The sequence below is a fragment of the Bombina bombina genome, chromosome 2 (genome assembly GCF_027579735.1).
Source record: "Bombina bombina isolate aBomBom1 chromosome 2, aBomBom1.pri, whole genome shotgun sequence".
Lineage (NCBI taxonomy): Eukaryota > Metazoa > Chordata > Amphibia > Anura > Bombinatoridae > Bombina > Bombina bombina.
In genome coordinates this window covers 245,803,709-245,825,106 of record NC_069500.1, presented here as the reverse complement: position 1 = coordinate 245,825,106, position 21,398 = coordinate 245,803,709, and the positions used below count along the sequence as shown (strand labels likewise).

Genomic DNA, 21,398 nt, shown 5'->3' with positions numbered 1-21,398 from the left:
TTGACCGGATCGAGTGGGATCACTTACATACGTCACTGTCGCGCTTTGGTATGCAGGGTGACTTTCCCAGCTTTTTACAAAGATTATATTCAGCCCCTAAGGCCTCTCTTATAATCAATGGAGGGCTCTCTCCTTCCTTTACGTTACAACGGGGTACGAGACAGGGATGTCCCCTCTCCTCTTCGATTTAGCAATCGAACCCCTGGCGTCCTACATCAGGCAACAATGCGCCGGCTTAGATATATGTGGCCAAAAGCAGCATCTATCACTTTACGCCGATGACCTACTGCTCTTTGTGGGTGATCCTGGTTCCAATCTACACCCTCTTCTGAAAGTTATTGATGATTTTGGCAAGTTTTCGGGGTACAAGATCAACATTGACAAATCGGAGGCCACCTGGTTGCAAAATTCCCGAAACATGACCCTAGCAGATTTTGGTCTTAAGACTACTCAGGGTAGTTTTAAATACTTAGGCATATGGATACATGTTAACCCACATATGTTATACTCTTTGAATCTTGCTGGGACTATAGGTGACATCAAGCAAATGCTGCTGAGTTGGATGAAACTCCCCCTCTCTCTTTCGGGTAGGGTACACCTTTTTAAAATGGTGGCCCTGCCCAAACTTCTTTATCCATTACAGATGTTGCCTCTTCTCCTCACTCAAAAGGATGCGACATCTTTGCAAACTGCCATTGGAAACTTTGTTTGGCAGGGCAGAAAACATAGAATAGGCAGGACTCCCTTGTCAATGACAGTGGAAGGAGGGGGGCTCCGTCTTCCTAATATAATATGGTATAACTGGGCGGCTCTCTCTAGATTTGCATTGGACTGGCTGGTAGGGAAAAACTATTATACTGTCCCTGACCTAGAGTCTAACATCATTAAACCACTGCATCTAGCTTATCTGCCTCATGCACATTTGAAATCTCTATCCCCGTTCATTCAAAACCATATATTGTTTAGGGATCCTCTAAGAGCCTGGACCAAGATTTGTAGACTCTGGGGTATACAACGTTCAGCTAGTAAATATCTCCCGATCCAGGGTAATTTGGACTTCCTCCCCGGGTACACCACGCAAGCATTTCAGACATGGCAACAATTACAACTCACACGACTGCATCAACTTTTCCGACCCCTGACTCTAGAAATACTGCCCTTCCAAGACCTGAAATCACGTTATAACCTCCCGCACACACACAAGTTTGCATACTTTCAATGCCGACACTACGTATCCACCTTGATTTCAGAGGGACTCCTCTCTGTAGAAACCTCCAATTTAGATACATTGAGTGCGCTGGCGAAGTTAGGCCCTCTGAGGCTGTCACATACATATAACTTACTGATCCGTCACTCTAAGGATCATGTGCTTCATGGCATGGTATCAAAGTGGTCCCATTATGGGGAGCTAGAGATTGACCCGGTATTGATTACCACAAGTTTCGAGAGGGCACACCAAAGTACTATTTCTGCAAAATTGAGGGAATCACACATGAAATTCTTACATCAAGCTTACATCACTCCTGGCCTAAGGGCTAAATGGGTTGGAGGAGCACTCAACTCCTGTAGTAAATGCCGCCTTGAATCTCCTGATTGGGTACACCTACTCTGGAGTTGCCCTAAATTACAAAAATTTTGGCAAAAAATTGCGTACTGGCTATCCAAATTAACTAAACAAACTGTGTCCCTCTCGGCACAACATGTGATCTTTCTGACACCTAGAGATCAGACATACAAGCACGACATTTTTTTAAATACCACACTCATGTTAGCTAAACAAATTATCCTGAGAGAGTGGACAGGGGACCGTAACTTACCTTTTCAACACTTACTTAAAACAATTCATGATCAGATGCTGATTGAGCAGGCAGATACTAGGGGGGACCCTGAGAAAAGAGTCAAGAGATTTCTCCTTAAATGGGAGGCTTATTTGCTGCACCTACCTGACATAGTAAGAGATAGGGTTCTGCTTCCTTTTAAAAATAGCCAATATGTTTTAAATGAAAACCTCAGAGGAAATTGGTGTCTATCCACGGATCAGACCCGTGAGTGACCTGCATATCGAGGGAGGGGGGACCCGGAGGTACTCTGGGTAAGTATGGCTGCTATATGTTATTTTTTTTTTTTTTTTTTTCCTCTTTCTTTCTCTTCCTTTCTTCTCTTTCTTTCATTCTTCTTTGTATGTTATTATCTTTCTTCCTTGCTCTTAGCTGATATGTTTCCTTTCTCGATTTCTCCTCTTTTTCTTTGGTTGATTGTAAAAAATGTTCTTAGAAAAAAGTTGAGTCCCAGGACATACATGATGATCACATATACTTATTGTATTCCTTTGCTGGTATGCTTTGATATAACATGCTCTGAAAACTGTCTTGTTCTGCAGGTGACCACTTTGTCACACCTGCATTATTATTATGACTGCATTTACCATGTATGACTCAGATTCTTTTCTATAAATAAAGTTTTAAGAAAAACAAAAAAAACGATTAAACAGGCCAGCAAACGTTTTAAAACACATTTTTTAAAGAGTATATATCTCTATTATAAGCCTGATACCAGTCGCTTTCACTGCATTTAAGGCTTTACTTACATTACTTCGGTATCAGCAGCATTTTCTTAGTCAATTCCATTCCTTAGAAAAATATTTTACTGCACATACCTTAGTTGCAGGAAAACCTGCACGCCATTCCCTCTCTGAAGTTACCTCACTCCTCAGAATGTGTGAGAACAGCAAGTGGATCTTAGTTACTTCTGCTAAGATCATAGAAAACGCAGGCAGATTCTTCTTCCAAATACTGCCTGAGAAAAAACAGCACACTCATGCCATTTAAAAATAACAAACTTTTGATTGAAGAAATAAACTAAGTATAAAACACCACAGTCCTCTCACGACCTCCATCTATGTTGAGGGTTGCAAGAGAATGACTGGATATGACATGTGAGGGGAGGAGCTATATAGCAGCTCTGCTGTGGGTGATCCTCTTGCAACTTCCTGTTGGGAAGGGAATATATCCCACAAGTAATGGATGATCCGTGGACTGGATACACTTAAAAAGAGAAATATATATATATATATATATATATATATATATATATATACACACACATATATATATATATATATATATATATATATATATATATATATATATATATACACACATACATATACATACACATATATACACACAAACTCTACTGCGCCCTGGACACGTCTGTCTAAAAATGTATGGGCCTTGAGATAACTTGGGTTGAGAACCACTGTAATTTAGTATGTATGTTCTATTGTCTTTTGATTACTAGGAACTGGAAAAAGGAGGCTGCCCACAAGTGTATTGAAAATTATTAATCATAACAAAGCTATGGAGGAATACATTTTCCGTTCCAAACAACAGACTGTTATTTGCCATGATTTGGGATCCACAGGATGCTCTTAATTCCTCAGGAGTCTAGAAACATGAGAGCTTCATTTTTTAATCATTATTTCTTTGGTAAGGATTGGTAGCTGGATGAGGGAGATTCATTATTATGATTATTTTCTCTTTTTTATTTCCCTCTATTACCCCTTCTGAGAAGTCTACCATTAATACTTAGCTAGGTGTGTGTATTAGTTTACTTATCTAGGATCAATACCAATGTTGGCATACTGTATTAGTTGACATAGTATCTGCTTAACGGGATGGTAAAACGTTACCTGATGCTCTAAAATGATCTAATGCATGATATGTTTTACCTTGCTGATAATAATACTGTATTATGTGAATTGTCAATAAAAATGTATTCAATAAAAAAAAAAAAAACTTCACGTACTTTAAGTCTTCAAGTTCCTGTTTAAGTTTCAGATTTTCTTCTTGAAGTTTCTAATGTAAAAGAAAAAGAATACAATATTATTCGCATTTCAACCAGTCACAAGTGTGCCAACTGTCTCTCATAGTGTATGATGATTTGTAAAAAGATATTAAAAAAAATTACATAATTATGTTTGTTTCATAAAGTACTGTGGTATGAGAGTGATAGCTTCACCGTGCACTGTGTTAAAGAAAAGGGGAAATATTGTATTTTTATAAGAACCATGTAAATAATAAAAATACACAAAGCATTTTATAACTTACATCTAGCTTTTGCTCATTTCCAGCTGACTTCTTGTTCGTTATGAGTGAATGGGACTCATCATTACTATCTCCTTTTACCATCAGGTTTCCTTGCTTCCCTGAGCCAACCGAGGCCCTCCAGAATGGCTTTCTAGCCTTAATAATTGAAAAAGAGAAAATAAACTTTACTGTAAATATGAATAAAAAAAAGAAAAAGAAAATCTTTAAATTCAGTTATGGTATGAAATCGGGGCTGACAAAATAATTTATAACAAAAAAAAGTTATAATTTAGACAAATTCAAAAAAAGGAAATTTATGCTTACCTGATAAATTTATTTCTTTTACGATATGATGAGTCCACATACTTACTTATGGGATATCGCCTCCTGGTCAGCAGGAGGAGGCAAAGAGCACCACAGCAGAGCTGCACATATAGCTCCTCCCCTCCCTCCCACTCCAGTCATTCGACCGAAGTTAGGAAGAGAAAGGAAAAGCCAAGGTGCAAAGGTGACTGAAGTTTAACAAAAATAAAGAAAATGACAGGGTGGGCCGTGGACTTGTCATATCGTAAAAGAAATAAATTTATCAGGTAAGCATAAATTTCCTTTTCTTTTACAAGATATGACGAGTCCACGGATATCATCCTTACTTATGAGATACAATACCAAAGCTATAGGACACGGATGAAAGGGAGGGACAAGACAGGAACCTAAAACGGAAGGCACCACTGCTTGAAGAACCCTTCTCCCAAAAACAGCCTCAGACGAGGCAAAAGTGACAAATTTGTAAGATTTAGAAAAAGCGTGAAGAGACGACCAAGTTGCAGTCTTGCAAATCTGTTCAACAGAAGCATAATTTTTAAATGCCCATGAGGAAGCCACAGCCCTAGTAAAATGAGCCGTAATTCTTTCAGGAGGCTGCTGTCCAGCAGTCTCATATGCAAAACAGATGATACTCTTCAGCCAAAAAGAAAGAGAGGTAGCCATAGCTTTCTGACCCCTACGTCCTCCAGAAAAAAAACCAACAAATAATGAAGATGATTGACGAAATTCTTTAGTCGCCTGCAAGTAAAACTTCAGGGCACGGACCACGTCCAAATTATATAACAGACGCCCCTTCGAAGAAGGATTAGGACATAATGAAAGAACAATAATTTCCTAATTAATATTTTTGTTGGAAACAACCTTAGGAAGAAACCAGGTTTGGTACGTAACACTACCTTATCGGAATGAAAATAAGGTAAGGAGGGGTGGCTGAGCTAGCCAGCCTAGGAGATGGCTGCTGTTTGACTGAGCTCCTGTGCCCTATCTAAGTGAGAACGCAATTGGCAATAGCCACCCTGCACTTTAAGGCTTTAAATGGCCAGACGTGTGAGCTACTTTGATCAGGCATAAGAATTATAGGACCTGCTCCACACGTTACAGTAGATTCACCTCTATAGAGTGCACACGCTGTGCGCATAGGCCCACCGAATCTCAGACTCTGTTAAGGGATGATCGCATCAGACCGGACACTTTGGATAATACCAATGTGGGGCACTTGAAGAGAGACTCACCGGTAAGCCCACAGAATCATCGAGACACCTGCTCTTTGAAAACTGGAGCGTGATACAATATGAGGAAGGCTCCATGATAGGCCGCAACCTGCGCTAGAGTTTATATGCGCACTTGAAAAACCAAGCTCCGGGACAGTAACACAGCAGTAGGGGAAATATTGCAAGAGGGTAAGAGGCGAAATATACAGCAAACCTAATACAAAAGTAATATTGAAGCCACAAGCAAAGAGATATATCCTGAACGTTCTCAATAGCGATAACCACATAAATATCTCAAGTAGTGCACTTCATAATTAGAGCTGCAACAACTAATCGTCATAATCGATAATAATCGATTATGAAAATAGTTGTCAACGAATCTCATAATCGATTAGTTGGTTTGCAATTAGTTGGTCTGTGCACAACACCAGCTGCTTCACTCCAATGAACTCCTGCACATGGCATTGTGTTTTATGGTTATGTCCTTAGCCTAAAGGACGTCTACAGACGTTTACTTTTCACTTTTTCAGGACAGTATACGTTTACAACTACTCCTGGCTTATGTGCAACCCAGCTATAATAGTCATCATTTGGATTGTTTATATTAAATCTGGTGATTTGGAACTATGCTTTTCATGATATAGTGCCAATGCCAAGCTTGTTGTTTACACCTTGCCCCTAGATTGATGGGAGTTATTTAAATTGATGTGCACTATTATCTGTTTACACAATTATTAGCGTACTGCTTGCTATTGCTGATTATATGTACTGTATAAATAAATGTGTAAGGCTTTGTCCTGTTATTGATATACAGTCCTTAGCGCTTCTGATTTTGTTTTTTATTGTTTTTTTTTAATTTTTTAATAAATTGTGATAATATGTACCAGATTCAACCTTTATAAGTATATATTTGTTATTTTTAGAGCGGACTAGATATTTCCCCTAACCTTATAGCTGGTTATTTACCATTGCATATAGATATTCAAGATATTTTTATGTTAGAATGGCAAACCAGTAACTTTAGTAAATGTTTACACCCCAAACTCACATCAAGATAAATTCATAACCTCAGTAGTGGACTTAATTCTTAAAGAAGCAAAGGGATCCCTAATCGTATCCTGAGATTTGAACTTCCCTCTTGACCCCACAGTCGATTGCTCAAATCCCATTACTAGAGCTAAAACCCCAAACCTTCATAATATCTGGCAGAAATTCAAACTTCTAGGTTTACACGACACTTGGAGATACTTTAACCCCCAAAAACTGGATTTCACCTTCTTCTCCCATCCTAACCGTAACTATTCTAGGCTGGATTATATCCTAGTAGATCACCTAGTCCTATCCCACACTACACACTCATATATATACCATACAACATGGTCAGATCATTCTTTAGTAGCATGCACCATAAAATGGCCAACGGCTCCTCTCAGAGCTTTTCAGTGGAGATTGGAAGACTCATTATTACTAGACCCAGTATAAAAAGAATTATTTTTTGAACACAAAACCTCATATTTCTCCATAAATGAGACCCCAGATGTTAATGTGGCCACCCTTTGGGAAGCCCACAAGAGCACTATAAGAGGCGAGTTCATTAAAACTGCCGCCTAAATCAAAAGGAAAAGCCGAGAGGAGATAAATCTTTTAGCTGTAGACATTGCAGACCTAGATTTCAAACACAAATCTAACCCCTCTGACAATACCCTTCTAGACCAACTAAAATCTAAAAGAGAAAAAATGAACTCTTTACTGCATATTAAATCACAACAGCAACTTTTTCATCTACAACAAAACTTTTACAGGGAAGGAAATAAATCAGGAAAGCTTCTAGCTAGGACATTAAAAAAGCAACAACAGAAAACTTATATCCATTCCATCAAGACCTCAGGTGGCAAACAATTAGAAGACACTACATCCATAGCAGAGTTCAAGAAATTCTACCACAAACTTTATAATCTTTTCCCACTTAGAAACCCTCAAAATCATGCAATCCACTGTAACCAATACCTAGACAACCTGCCCATTCCCAAACTAAATCCTGATCAATGTAATCACTTAGACCGACCAATTCAGTCATCGGAAGTATTAGAGGCAATAAAGCAACTAAAACAAAATAAAGCTCCAGGCCCAGACGGCTTTACGGGTCTCTATTATAAAACCTTCGCTTCTCTCCTAGTACCACACTTGACATCCCTATTTAATTCCATACCAGAAAAGTTCCCTTTCCCTGACACTATGATGCAAGCCAACATCTCAGTTATAGCTAAGCCTGGCAAGCCCCCAAACACGCCGGCAAATTTTAGGCCTTATTGAACATTGATCTCAAACTCTATGCAAAAATCTTAGCATCCCGCCTTAACCAATCTGCTGGAATATGTCACACAAAATAAGACCCCGACTGTTTTCGTATCCACTGACGCTGAAAAAGCTTTTGACCGACTGGACTTACCTACTCTCGACCTTGCAACATTTTCACATCCCAGACTCTTTTATTCAAAAAATTCTTGCTCTATATTCAAATCCCACAGCACAGGTTAGGATTAATGGAACCCTTTCAGAACCCTTTGAAATTCGGAATGGCTCTAAACAAGGCTGCCCCCTCTCACCACTTCTCTTTATTCTTTCCCTTGAGCCTCTGGCTATCAAAATAAGGCTAAACAATCAAATTCAAGGAATAACTATTGCAAACCAAACGCATAAATTAGCCATATTCGCAGACAACATTCTCCTGACACTCACAAACCCTACATTATCTTTACAACAGGTAAAAACTGAATTAACACAATTTGGGACAATATGAAACTTCTTAGTCAACATGACTAAATCGGAGTACCTACCTATAAATTTGCCAACCCACACCCTTAATATCCTAAAGTCAACATGCCCCCTCAAGCAACTAACCAAATACCTAAAATACCTTGGCATTCACATTACCCCAGATAAGACAGATTTACGCAGGTATAACTATGGTAATCTAATCACAGAGATTCTGACTAACATCCCATTGGCTCCCAAGAAATATATCATTATTAGGTAGAATACAAGCAACAAAAATGACTTTACTTCCAAAAGTTCTATACATTTTCCAGACAGTCCCCATCCCCGGCATACAAAAAGACTTGCATATTATGCAAAGGATCATAAACAAATACATTGGGAGACGTAGGCCCCCGCGGATTGATAAAAATACACTCTTTAAACCTCCAGCTGAGGGAGGCTTAGGGGTCCCCCATCTTCACTCCTATAAACTCGCCATCTCTCTACAGAGAATACATGAGTGGTACAAATTTGGTACACCCAATTATAAAAAGCTGGGTGCAAATTGAAACTGACCTAGCCACTACACACAACCTAAATACTGCAAGCTGGAACCCTGCTTACTTTAACAGACATTCCATTTCATCATCTTCAATTTCCAATGAGACTTGGTCGGATTGGAAACATATCTGTAAAGCGCCAAACAAAATCTCCTCCAGATACTCACCCCTTACCACATTATTGAACAACCCGGAATTTAAACTTGGCAAAAGTCTGGAATATAGCTCCCTCACAGATCCCCTAAAACTACTCCCCATGTATCTCCTAATAGATGATGCTGAGAATATCAAAGACAAGTCCCAACTTGACTTAATAGAACACCCGTTCTTCTCATCTTGGTTCCGCATACACCAAATGAGACACTATATAATGTCACATAAACTCAGAAAAGACCTAACCCGTCCCCTCACGGTATTTGAGCAGATATGCATATCTAAGGGGGAAATAAAGGGAGTAATTTCCAAATTGTATAAACTTACCATAATGGACACTTTCCCAGAATTCCCCTCTTAACACTAGAAGATGGGATAGCGAGCTGCACCTAAATACATCAGCAAAGACATGACTACACAGATTCTCTAACCTATTACACTCAGGACATTCGGCCCATCCAAAAGAAACCAACATTAAACTTATGATGAGGTGGTACTTAACGCCAGCTAGAATTAAATACATATACAAACAAACCTCAGGCTCGTGCTGGAGAGGTTGCTCCAAGGAGGGACACCTATCCCACATATGGTGGGAATGCGAACATATTAAACCATATTGGTCTACTATCTTAACGAAAAAAAGAATTTATGCTTACCTGATAAATTACTTTCTCTTACGGTGTATCCAGTCCACGGATTCATCCTTACTTGTGGGATATTCTCAATCCCTACAGGAAGTGCCAAAGAGAGCACACAGCAGAGCTGTCCATATAGCTCCCCTCAGGCTCCGCCCCCCTAGTCATTTGACCGACGGTTAGGAGAAAAAGGAGAAACCATAGGGTGCAGTGGTGACTGTAGTTTACTAAAATAAATTTGAACCTGACTGAATTGCCAGGGCGGGCCGTGGACTGGATACACCGTAAGAGAAAGTAATTTATCAGGTAAGCATAAATTCTGTTTTCTCTTACATGGTGTATCCAGTCAACGGATTCATCCTTACTTGTGGGATACCAATACCAAAGCTTTAGGACACGGATGAAGGGAGGGAACAAGTCAGGTAACCTAAACGGAAGGCACCACTGCTTGCAAAACCTTTCTCCCAAAAATAGCCTACGAAGAAGCAAAAGTATCGAATTTGTAAAATTTGGCAAATGTATGCAGTGAAGACCAAGTCTCTGCCTTACAAATCTGTTCAACCGAAGCCTCATTCTTGAAAGCCCATGTGGAAGCCACAGCTCTAGTGGAATGAGCTGTAATTCGTTCAGGAGGCTGCTGTCCAGCAGTCTCATAAGCCAATCGGATGATGCTTTTCAGCCAGAAGGAAAGAGAGGTAGCAGTCGCTTTCTGACCTCTCCTCTTACCAGAATACACAACAAACAAGGATGATGTTTGTCTGAAATTTTTAGTTGCTTTTAAATAGAATTTTAAAGCACGAACCACATCAAGATTGTGCAACAGTCGTTCCGTCTTAGAAACTGGATTAGGGCACAGAGAAGGAACAATGATTTCCTGGTTAATATTCTTATTAGAAACCACTTTTGGAAGGAAACCCGGTTTGGTACGCAAAACAACCTTATCTGCATGGAACACCAGATAGGGTGAATTACACTGCAAAGCAGACAATTCAGAAACTCTTCGAGCAGAATAAATAGCTACCAAAAACAAAACTTTCCAAGATAATAACTTAATATCTATGGAATGCAAAGGTTCAAACGGAACCCCTTGAAGAACTGAAAGAACTAAATTTAGACTCCATGGAGGAGCCACAGGTCTGTAGACAGGCTTGATTCTAACTAGGGCCTGTGCAAACGCCTGAACGTCTGGTACAGCTGCCAGGCGCTTGTGTAACAGGATAGACAGAGCAGATATCTGTCCCTTTAAGGAACTAGCTGACAAACCTTTCTTCAATCCTTCTTGGAGAAAAGACAATATCCTTGGAATCCTAACCTTACTCCACGAGTAACCTTTGGATTCGCACCAACAAAGATATTTCCGCCATATTTTATGGTAAATTTTCCTGGTGACAGGCTTTCTAGCCTGGATCAGATTATCTATAACTGATTCAGAGAACCCACGCTAAGCTAGAATTAAGCGTTCAATCTCCAAGCAGTCAGTTGCAGAGAAATGAGATTTGGATGCTTGAATGGACCTTGAATTAGAAGATCCTGCCTCGATGGCAGTTTCCATGGTGGGACCGATGACATGTCCACTAGGTCTGCATACCAAGTCCTGCGTGGCCACGCAGGCGCTATCAGAATTACCGAAGCCTTCTCCTGTTTGATTCTGGCTACTAGCCGAGGGAGAAGAGGAAACGGTGGAAAGACATAAGCTAGACTGAATGACCAAGGCGCTACTAAAGCATCTATCAATGCCGCCTTGGGATCCCTGGATCTGGATCCGTAAAGGGGAAGTTTGGTGTTCTGACGGGACGTCATCAGATCCAATTCTGGAATGCCCCATAGCTGGGTTAGCTGAGCAAAGACCTCCGGGTGGAGTTCCCACTCCCCCGGATGAAAAGTCTGGCGACTCAGATAATCCGCTTCCCAGTTGTCTACTCCTGGGATGTGAATTGCAGATAGATGGCAGGAGTGATCCTCCGCCCATTTGATGATCTTGGTTACTTCCTTCATCGCTAGGGAACTCTTTGTTCCTCCCTGATGATTGATGTACGCTACAGTCGTGATGTTGTCCGACTGAAATCTGATGAATTTGGCCTCCGCTAGTTGAGGCCATGCCTGGAACGTATTGAATATCGCTCTCAGTTCCAAAATGTTTATCGGGAGAAGAGATTCTTCCCGAGACCATAGACCCTGAGCTTTCAGGGAGTCCCAGACCGCACCCCAGCCTAACAGACTGGCATCGGTCGTAACAATGATGTCGTCTAGGTAAGGTGCTACTGCAATGCCCCGCGGTCTTAGTACCGCTAGAAGGGACCCTAGCACCTTTGTGAAAATTCTGGGAGTGGTGGCCAACCCGAAAGGAAGGGCCACGAACTGGTAATGCGTATCCAGAAAGGCGAACTTTAGGAACTGATGATAATCTTTGTGGATAGGAATATGTAGGTACGCATCCTTTAGATCCACGGTAGTCATATATTGACCTTCCTGGATCATCGGCAAGTTTGCCCGAATAGTTTCCATTTTGAAAGATGGAACTCTGAGGAATTTGTTTAGAATTTTTAGATACAGGATTGGCCTGAAAGTTCCTTCTTTTTGGGAACTACAAACAGGCTTGAGTAAAAGCCCAGTCCTTGTTCTGCAATTGGAACTGGGTGTATCACTCCCATCTTTAGAAGATCTTCGACACAGCGTAAGAACGCCTGTTTCTTTGTCTGCGAGAAATGTGGAACCTTCCCCTTGGGGGGGGGGGGGGGGGGGGGAGTCCTTGAATTCTAGAAGATACCCCTGAGCAACAATTTCTAATGCCCAGGGATCTGGAACGTCTCTCGCCCAAGCCTGAGCAAAGAGAGAAAGTCTGCCCCCAACTAGATCCGGTCCCGGATCGGGGGCTACTCCTTCATGCTGTCTTGGCAGCAGACGCAGGCTTCTTGGCCTGTTTACCCTTATTCCAGCCCTGCAAGGGTTTCCAGGTTGCTTTAGGCTGGGAAGCGTTACCCTCTTGCTTAGCGGCAGCAGAGGTTGAAGCAGGTCCGCTCCTGAAGTTGCGAAAGGAGCAAAAAATAGCCTTGTTTTTGGCCTTGAACGGTCTATCCTGCGGGAGGGCATGACCCTTCCCCCCCCAGTGATATCCGCAATAATTTCTTTCAACTCGCAACCAAAAAGGGTCTTTCCCTTGAAAGGAATGTTTAGTAGTTTTGTTTTGGACGACACGTCAGCCGACCATGATTTGAGCCAAAGCGCTCTTCGCGCCATAATGGCAAAACCTGAATTTTTCGCCGCTAACTTAGCTAATTGGAAAGCGGCATCAGTGATAAAAGAATTAGCCAGCTTTAAAGCGTGAATTCTATCCATAACTTTGTCATATGAAGTCTCCCTCTGGAGCGACTCCTCCAGCGCCTCAAACCAAAAAGCCGCTGCAGTAGTTACAGGAATAATGCAGGCAATTGGCTGGAGCAGGAAACCTTGCTGAACAAACATTTTCTTCAGCAAACCTTCCAATTTTTTATCCATAGGATCTTTGAAAGCACAACTGTCCTCTATTGGTATAGTTGTACGCTTAGCAAGTGTTGAAACAGCTCCCTCTACCTTAGGGACCGTCTGCCACGCGTCCCGTCTGGGGTCATTTATGGGGAACATTTTCTTAAAGATAGGGGGGGGGAACAAAGGGTACACCTGGTCTCTCCCACTCCCTAGTCACAATATCCGCCACCCTCTTTGGGATCGGAAACGCCTCAGTGTGTACAGGGACCTCTAAAAACCTGTCCATTTTACACAATTTTTCTGGGACCACCATGGGGTCACAATCATCCAGCATAGCTAAAACCTCCTTAAGCAGGACGCGGAGGTGTTCCAGCTTAAATTTAAACGCTAAGGAATCTGACTCTGCCCGCTGAGAAACTTTTCCTGTGTCAGAAATTTCTCCCTCAGACAGACCATCCCTCACTGCCACTTCAGAGTGTTGTGAGGGTACTACAGATAAATTATCCAAAGCTTCTGATTGCTCATCCTCTGTATTTAAAACTGAGCTATCGCGCTTTCTTGGAAAAACTGGCAGTTTGTATAAAAATGCTGCAAGGGAATTATCCATTACTGCTGCTAATTGGTGTAAGGTAATAGGGGCCAATGCGCTAGAGGTACTAGGCATCGCTTGCGCGGGCGTAACTGGTGTCGACACATGGGGAGAGGAAGAAGGACTATCCTCGTTACCTTCCGTTAAAGAATCATCTTGGGCTACATTTTTAAGTGTCACTGCATGGTCTTTAAAATGCTTAGATGCTTTAGCACACTTTAAACACAAATGCAATGGGGGGTACCGCCATGGCTTTTAAACACAAAGAACAGGGTCTATCTGAAGGCTCAGACATGTTTGACAGACTTAGACAGCACTACAATACAGTAAAAAACACTTTTTGAAAAAACGTTACTGTGCCTTTAAATAATAAAAAGCACACACTTTTTTACCAAATCACCAAAAAACATCCGATCTTGATGAAATTTTCACCACATGATCCTAATGCTTTGAAATGATTGCACACAAATTTTCAAATCAATTAACCCCTTATTGTCCAAACCGGAGCTAAATGAAGCAGGCTACCGGTTTAAAACACTACAGCACGGTGCCACAGTCTCTGCTGTGGCTTTACCTTCCTTAGGGATTATTTGTAGACGAAAATAAGCCTCCCTGGAGTCCTCCCTGCAATCTCTGGGCTCCCCACGTGAAGCTGTCTTGTAAAACAACTGCGCAACTGAGGAGCGAAAATGAGGCCCCCTCCCTCTTCACTCCGGAGTTATGGGGCCTTCCTGAGACAGATTAGGTGTCTTATAATATGCCAGGCGTATTAAAACCCCAAAAAGTGTTCCAAACGTCTAAAAACACTTGCACAAATATGAGATTATGCTAATAAAGTAATCGATTTAGCCCATAACAGTGTCCACCAGTATTTAAGCCCTTAACCTAAGCCATCCTTCTATACTGAGTCTCAGAAAATGGCTTACCTTCCCCCATGGGGATTTCTGTCAGTCTTCTAGCAGTACCAGGTCTTGTTAGAAAAAAAAGACTGAGCATACCTGAAGCAGTTAAGCCTGCAAACTGTTCCCCCCAACTGAAGTTCTCCGGTACTCAACAGTCCTGTGTGGGAACAGCAATGGATTTTAGTTACAACATGCTAAAATCTTTTTCCTCTCAGCAGAAATCTTCATCACTTTCTGCCTCAGAGTAAATAGTACAAACCGGCACTATTTTAAAATAACAAACTCTTGATTGAAGAAATAAAAACTACAAATCTAACACCACAAACTCTTTACCCTCCCGTGGAGATGCTACTTGTTAGAGTGGCAAAGAGAATGACTGGGGGGGCGGAGCCTGAGGGGAGCTATATGGACAGCTCTGCTGTGTGCTCTCTTTGCCACTTCCTGTAGGGATTGAGAATATCCCACAAGTAAGGATGAATCCGTGGACTGGATACACCATGTAAGAGAAATTAATAAAACCTTAAACACTCAAATATTACCCAGCCCAGAATTAATAATGCTAAGCCAACCTCCGACAGTCACTTGTAAAATAAGAAAACAATTATTCCACATTATGCTAAACGCAGCTAACCAGATAATACAGAGAAAATAGAAATCGGTAGTTGTGCCCACCATCACAGAATGGATAGATTTAGTTAACAAAAACCTATTGCTAGAGAGACTATACTATCTAAAACTAGGTCAGCTATCACTGTACCTGGACATGATGTTTTTGTGGGAACCTTTCAAATATAGTGAACAGAGCATATAACATACTTCTGAGATAACACAAGTAGCCAAAGAGATATAGAACTTTATTGTTCATAACTATTCCTTTTGTTTCTCTCTCTCTTTCTTCTTCCTTCCCTTTCCTTAACCTCAATATCCCTCTTTTTATAAGGCAAATGACAAAATACCACTGATTTACAGTATCATACCAAATCTACACCACAATCTTAATGAGAAATAGATTTCTGATGTCCGCCTATTATTGACGGTTGGGAAGGCTCATACGTTACACATCCTAGCTTAGAGACTTTGAGCCTACCAAAGGTACAGTGACACTGTGAAGAGACTTTAAGCCTGAGGCATAACAAAAAAGACTCTAGATCATTGTGCTGTGTATTATGTTAATGTAAAAATTTTCCTTTTCCTCTCTAGGAAAATAGATCTGCGTTTGTCTTATTGTTAATGTATTAATACAAAACTCAATAAAAAATAATATACAAAAAAAAAGAAAAGAAGGTAAGGAGAATCACATTGTAATGCGGAAAGCTCAGAAACTCTGCAAGCAGAAGAAATAGCAACCAAAAATAAAACTTTCCAAGATAACAATTTAATATCTATGGAATGCATAGGTTCAAACCGAATTCCTTGAAGAACCTTAAGATCTAAATACAAACTCCAAGGAGGAGCAATAGGTCTAAACACAGGCCTAATTCTAGTCAGAGCCTGACAAAAGGATTGAACATCCGGAATATCTGCCAGATGTTTGAGTAACAAAATAGATAAAGCAGGAATCTGTCCTTTTAAGGAACTTGCTGATAATCCTTTCTCCAATCCTTCTTGGAGAAAAGATAAAATCCTAGTCTTACTGCATGAGTAGCCCTTGGATTTTCACCAATAAAGATATTTACGCCATATCTTATGGTAAATCTGTCTAGTAACAGGCTTACGTGCCTGGATCAAGGTATCAATGACCGAATCGGAGAACCCTCGCTTAGATAAAATCAAGCGTTCAATCTTCAAGCAGTTAGCTGCAGAGAAATTAGATTTGGATGATGGAAGGGTCCCTGAATGAGAAGGTCCTGCCTCAATGGAAGCTTCCACGGCGGCAGAGAGGACATGTCCACCAGATCGGCATACCAAGTCCTGCGAGGCCACGCAGGAGCGATGAGAATCACCAAAGCCCTCTCCCGTTTGACTCGAGCAATCGCCCGGGGAAGGAGAGCAAAACGGCGGAAACACATAAGCTAGGCACCAAGGCACTGCCAAGGCATCTATCAGTTTGGCCTGAGGATCCCTGGACCTGGATCCGTATCTCGGGAGCTTGGCATTCTGACGAGATGCCATAAGATCCAGCTCCAGTCTGCCCCATCTGAGAATCAGGTTGGAAAAGACCTCCGGATGGAGTTCCCATTCCCCCGGATGAAAAATCTGTCTGCTCAAAAAATCTGCTTCCCAGTTGTCCACTCCTGGGATGTAGATCGCTGACAGATAACAAGAGTGAGCTTCCTCCCACCGAATTATTTCGGATACTTCTGTCATCGCTAAGGAACTCCTTGTCCCTCCCTGATGATTGATGTAAGCCACAGTTGTGATGTTGTCCGACTGAAATCGGATGAATTTGGCCTAAGCCAACTGAGGCCAAACCTAAAGCGCATTGAATATTCCAGAATATTGATGGGAAGTAGAGACTCCGACTGAGTCCACACACCCTGAGCCTTCAGGGAATTCCAAACTGCACCCCATCCTAGTAGGCTGGCATCCGTTGTCACGATCACCCATGAGGATCTGCGGAAGCATGTCCCCTGGGATAGATGATCCAGCGACAACCACCATAAAAGAGAATCCCTTGCTCTCTGGTCTAGATTCATTTGAGGAGACAAAGTGGTATAGTCTCCAATCCACTGACTGAGCATGGTTATTTGCAAAGACCAGCGATGAAATTGAGTAAAAACAATGATGTCCATTGTCGCTACCAACATCACTCCGGTAGGCTGCAGAGAAGCGTCCGTAACAAAGGAATTAGCCAATTTAAGAGCTTTAATTCTGACCTGTATCTCTCCAAAGAAGTCTGACATAAGAGATTCTTCCAGGTCATCACTTCTTAAGTAGACCCTGTAATTTCCCTAGGGTCCGTGAAGGCACAACTATCCTCAAAAGGGATAGCAGTTAGTTTAGCCAAGAATCCCTGATAGCATTTGAGAAGAGGGAGTAGGGTAAAAAGAAAAAAGAAATTTGAACAAATCGTAATCAAATTTAACATAGGACACGATACTGTTCTTTTAAATATGAAAATTAACCCTATTCTTGAGTGCGTCTGTTTCATCCTCTCATAAAGGATGAGCTAACAAAGAACAGATGAAATATATAGAATACAATGCACACAGAAGGAGACGTTACTGTCTCCTTAATGCTGAAGCAACTCATGCATGTGGGAATGTGCACCATCCTACGTCACCAAGGATGAGTTAAACAAAAAACAGCCGCAATTCCTGTAATAAAATTTACAGAAAAAAATATTACTGTCTCTTTAAATGTTAAAGTAGCGCTTTATTTCTGACGTGCAGAAAAAAACAATAACAATATATAGATGGCTGTAACTAGACTTTGCTATGTACAATAAACGCAAAGTCACTGCAAGAAACGCAGGGCACTGCCTGTGGGACATAATGATTTTGGACACTTTAATTATTAAATTCTGACAGGGATTGACTGGTGTCACCAGACGTTTAACCGCCAGCACCTTAGAAGGAGCATGTTAGCACAGGAATATATGGTACTGTCTCTTTACATTTTAAAAGAGAACTTTTTTTTTTTTTTTGTGTATGAACTGCAGAAAAATATTAAAAAAACTTAGCAGCTTTAGCCAGGTCCGACCTGTGAGCCCCACAGGACCCCCATACTATGGCAACACAGGGAATAAACTTGCCAGGCAGCAAATTTCAGTCCCATTTACCCCTCAGTAGGAACCGCTAAGGTAACACTCCATGCATGAAAAATGTGACAGAGAAGCATAGGCTACCGTCCAAATATGCTTATAACAATTGAAAGCATAACAGAAACTGAGCCATATAGAAGGGGAAACCTACGGACCACCACACATTGACATAACAAAGAAATAGTGTCCCCAAGAACCACCCTGCATAGGCAAGTGCACAACAGTTAACTCCCGGGCGACATTGTAAAGTGAATACACCGCCGGGAGTAAAAAAGGGCGCGCAAGAAAAGGGTGCTTGTCAAGGACCGCCCTTCGTGGGAGTTCACAGACAAAGGCATACAGGCAGCTCCCGATCGGCATAGCTTGTGTAACCGCCGGGAGAAGGGAGAGCATGTGAAAGCACCTGTTTACAACGTTCACACAAAAAAACCTTTCTGTCATAGTCACGCTTGGACTTGAACCAGGTTCACAGTTTTGGCTTTACACATCGTACAGACATCTCCTCTCCCGGTCGGCATGTTTTCTTATGCAACCGCCGAGAGATGAGATGATTACCGCCATAACACACAAAAGTGAAAATCATCCCCTTAAAACATACCCCTTAGGGAAAACAAGTATGTTCCTCTGTCAGCTCCCGGACGGTATGATGTTTTAATAAAACCGCCGGGAGAATATTTCTCTACAGAGGTCTTCTACAGAGTCTAATCTCAAAGCTTTGATGTAACAATTTGCTGTCTAAAATGTCTCCACTGAAGGGAGAAAAGTATACCTGAATAAAGAGCCCCATATTCTCTTTCTAAGGGCTGTTATTCCGAAATTGAGTGTCCAATATCCTCTGAGCCCTTGTCTTCTTCTAAAGCCCAGGAATAAAAATGGCACTTATCTCTCCCTCTGCCGACAGCAAAGGCAGCTCCCAGGCGTGTGAAGTCCTACTGTTCACATGGACCTGAGGATGACAAGGAAAATACTGAGTAATATCTCTCAGATTTTCCCCCAGTAGATGTAAGGCGCAGTGAGAATTATGTCCCACAAGTTCCCATTGCCTTAAAGCCACCAAATGCTTCTCTTCTTTTTTACTGAAGAGACTGATCTGGTCTAGGCAACACCCCAGCACAAAGTAGCACTACTTTAAAAATAATAAACTCTTGATTGAAGATTCTAAACTAACACCTCACTTTACCTCTTCCTATCACTAACACAGGCAAAGAGAATGACTGGAGTGGGAGGGGAGGAGCTATATGTGCAGCTCTGCTGTGGTGCTCTTTGCATCCTCCTGCTGACCAGGTGGCATTACCCCATAAGTAAGGATGAAATCCGTGGACTCGTCATATCTTGTAAAAGAAATTCTAGTTACTTCTGTCTCTTTTTCACTTGGTATCCATTGTTGACACTTAGCTAATTTCTTTATTATAGCATACTTAGGTAGGCTAAGGAGTGTGCACATGCCTTGTGCACTATATGAAGGAAGTGCCACACTAGCAACCTGTAGAGGGAGTACAACAGATTCAGGGACTCTAGGGTAAACTAAGCTGTATAGCTAGAAATATTGTTTAACCCCTTTGTGCTGGTACTATAGTGTTAACATCGGAACAAAGCCCTTTGCAGTCAAACACCTTGTCATATACCTTTAAGAACTTATTTATATTAATATTTTTATCAGATAGTGTGTATATACGAGTGTAACTGTAATTTTGAATGTATTTATGTGTTTAGAGCAACGTTTTATTAAGGCGCTAACTTGTTAAGTGTAAAATGCAATTGCCCTCTAACAATCACATTTACTTTGAACTTGTATTGCGCACAAAAAAACGATATTGCTTGTACGCAACAGTTTGCACATAACTTGTAATCTAGCCCTCATATTTTAATTAATATACTGATGTAGCGATCTTACTTGATTTAAAAAGCGATTCATGGATATACCAGCATTCGTCAACGTCACTGCTGTTATAATGACAACAGAACTGAGAATAGAGGATGGAAGTTTTGCAGCAAACGTTATTGGTAAGAACATTTTTTTATATTTAAGTGTATTACTAAGCTTTCATTTGTCTTATGCTGGGGCAAAATAGCCCCATGTCTTTTATGAAGATTCATACATAGTATTGGACAGTGTTTTTACTAACACCAGCCCTGCCTTCATTAGGATTACACTGGGTAATTTTATCACTAGAGATTTGCCACAATAACATACATCCCCACAAGGGTTTAAGACACCTGTTCCTGTGGCATCTCTGTAAAAACTCAGCATTGTTAATTATTGTGTAAAAAGCTGTGTCATGAAAGAACAATACATACAATAACACTTTGGTTATATTATATACATAAAGCAATGTATAGTTCTGTATTGCCTCTGTCACAGCTCACATGTTGGAAAGTCAGAAGGGTCGGGGCGGTTTGTTTTTCTCTGTCTGTCTACTTCATTTTCAATATTAACAACTGTAAGTCCAAGATAAGAAAATACTGAAAATACAGAAAACAAGAATATAAAATGTAAAAATAAAAGGTGTTCATTTTAGGTTACAACATGCGGTTTTCTAATCTATGTCTGCAGCCAGTGTTTTTGGGTAAGCAGTTATTGGCTGACATTCATGCCCATTGTACAATTATAATATGTGAACATGAATAGAAGTGATCCCAGTAGGAAAGCTTGCAAGCATGACACGTTCAGTGCCAATCGCCGTGCTCTAATTAGTGAGCAGTTCCGGTCTGACAAGAAGGCCTTAACCTTCTTTAGGGAATAATGAGCCAGGCAATGTTTGAAGCTTAAAAAATATGCTGCAGAGAACAAGAAGGGTGCTGAGAATTATTTTAAAATGTGCTAAACCAACAGATACAGGTGACCGAACATTGAACTGTACACTTGGCAAATGAAAGGAAACTACCAGGGGCAGAAAAGGGTCGTCTGAGTTTTGTTTGTTCTTTTGTTTATAAAACAAGTGGCTCAATCTAACTGATCAGAGTGCTGGGTACTTCGTTATGAGCATAGACATTAAAGGGAAACGCAGAAC

At 41.1% G+C, this 21,398-nt stretch overlaps 1 protein-coding gene across 1 annotated transcript in view; it reads right to left on the bottom strand.

The window, feature by feature from the left end:
• LOC128646917 (uncharacterized) overlaps positions 1-21,398 on the bottom strand; it is a 265,084-nt gene that overhangs the window by 224,389 nt on the left and 19,297 nt on the right. Inside the window, exons 2-3 of the mRNA XM_053699725.1 lie at positions 4,110-4,244; positions 3,808-3,857 (exon numbers count right to left, since the gene is read on the bottom strand). Coding sequence (XP_053555700.1) covers positions 3,808-3,857; positions 4,110-4,244 — 185 coding nt within the window. The remainder of the gene's footprint in view (positions 1-3,807; positions 3,858-4,109; positions 4,245-21,398) is intronic.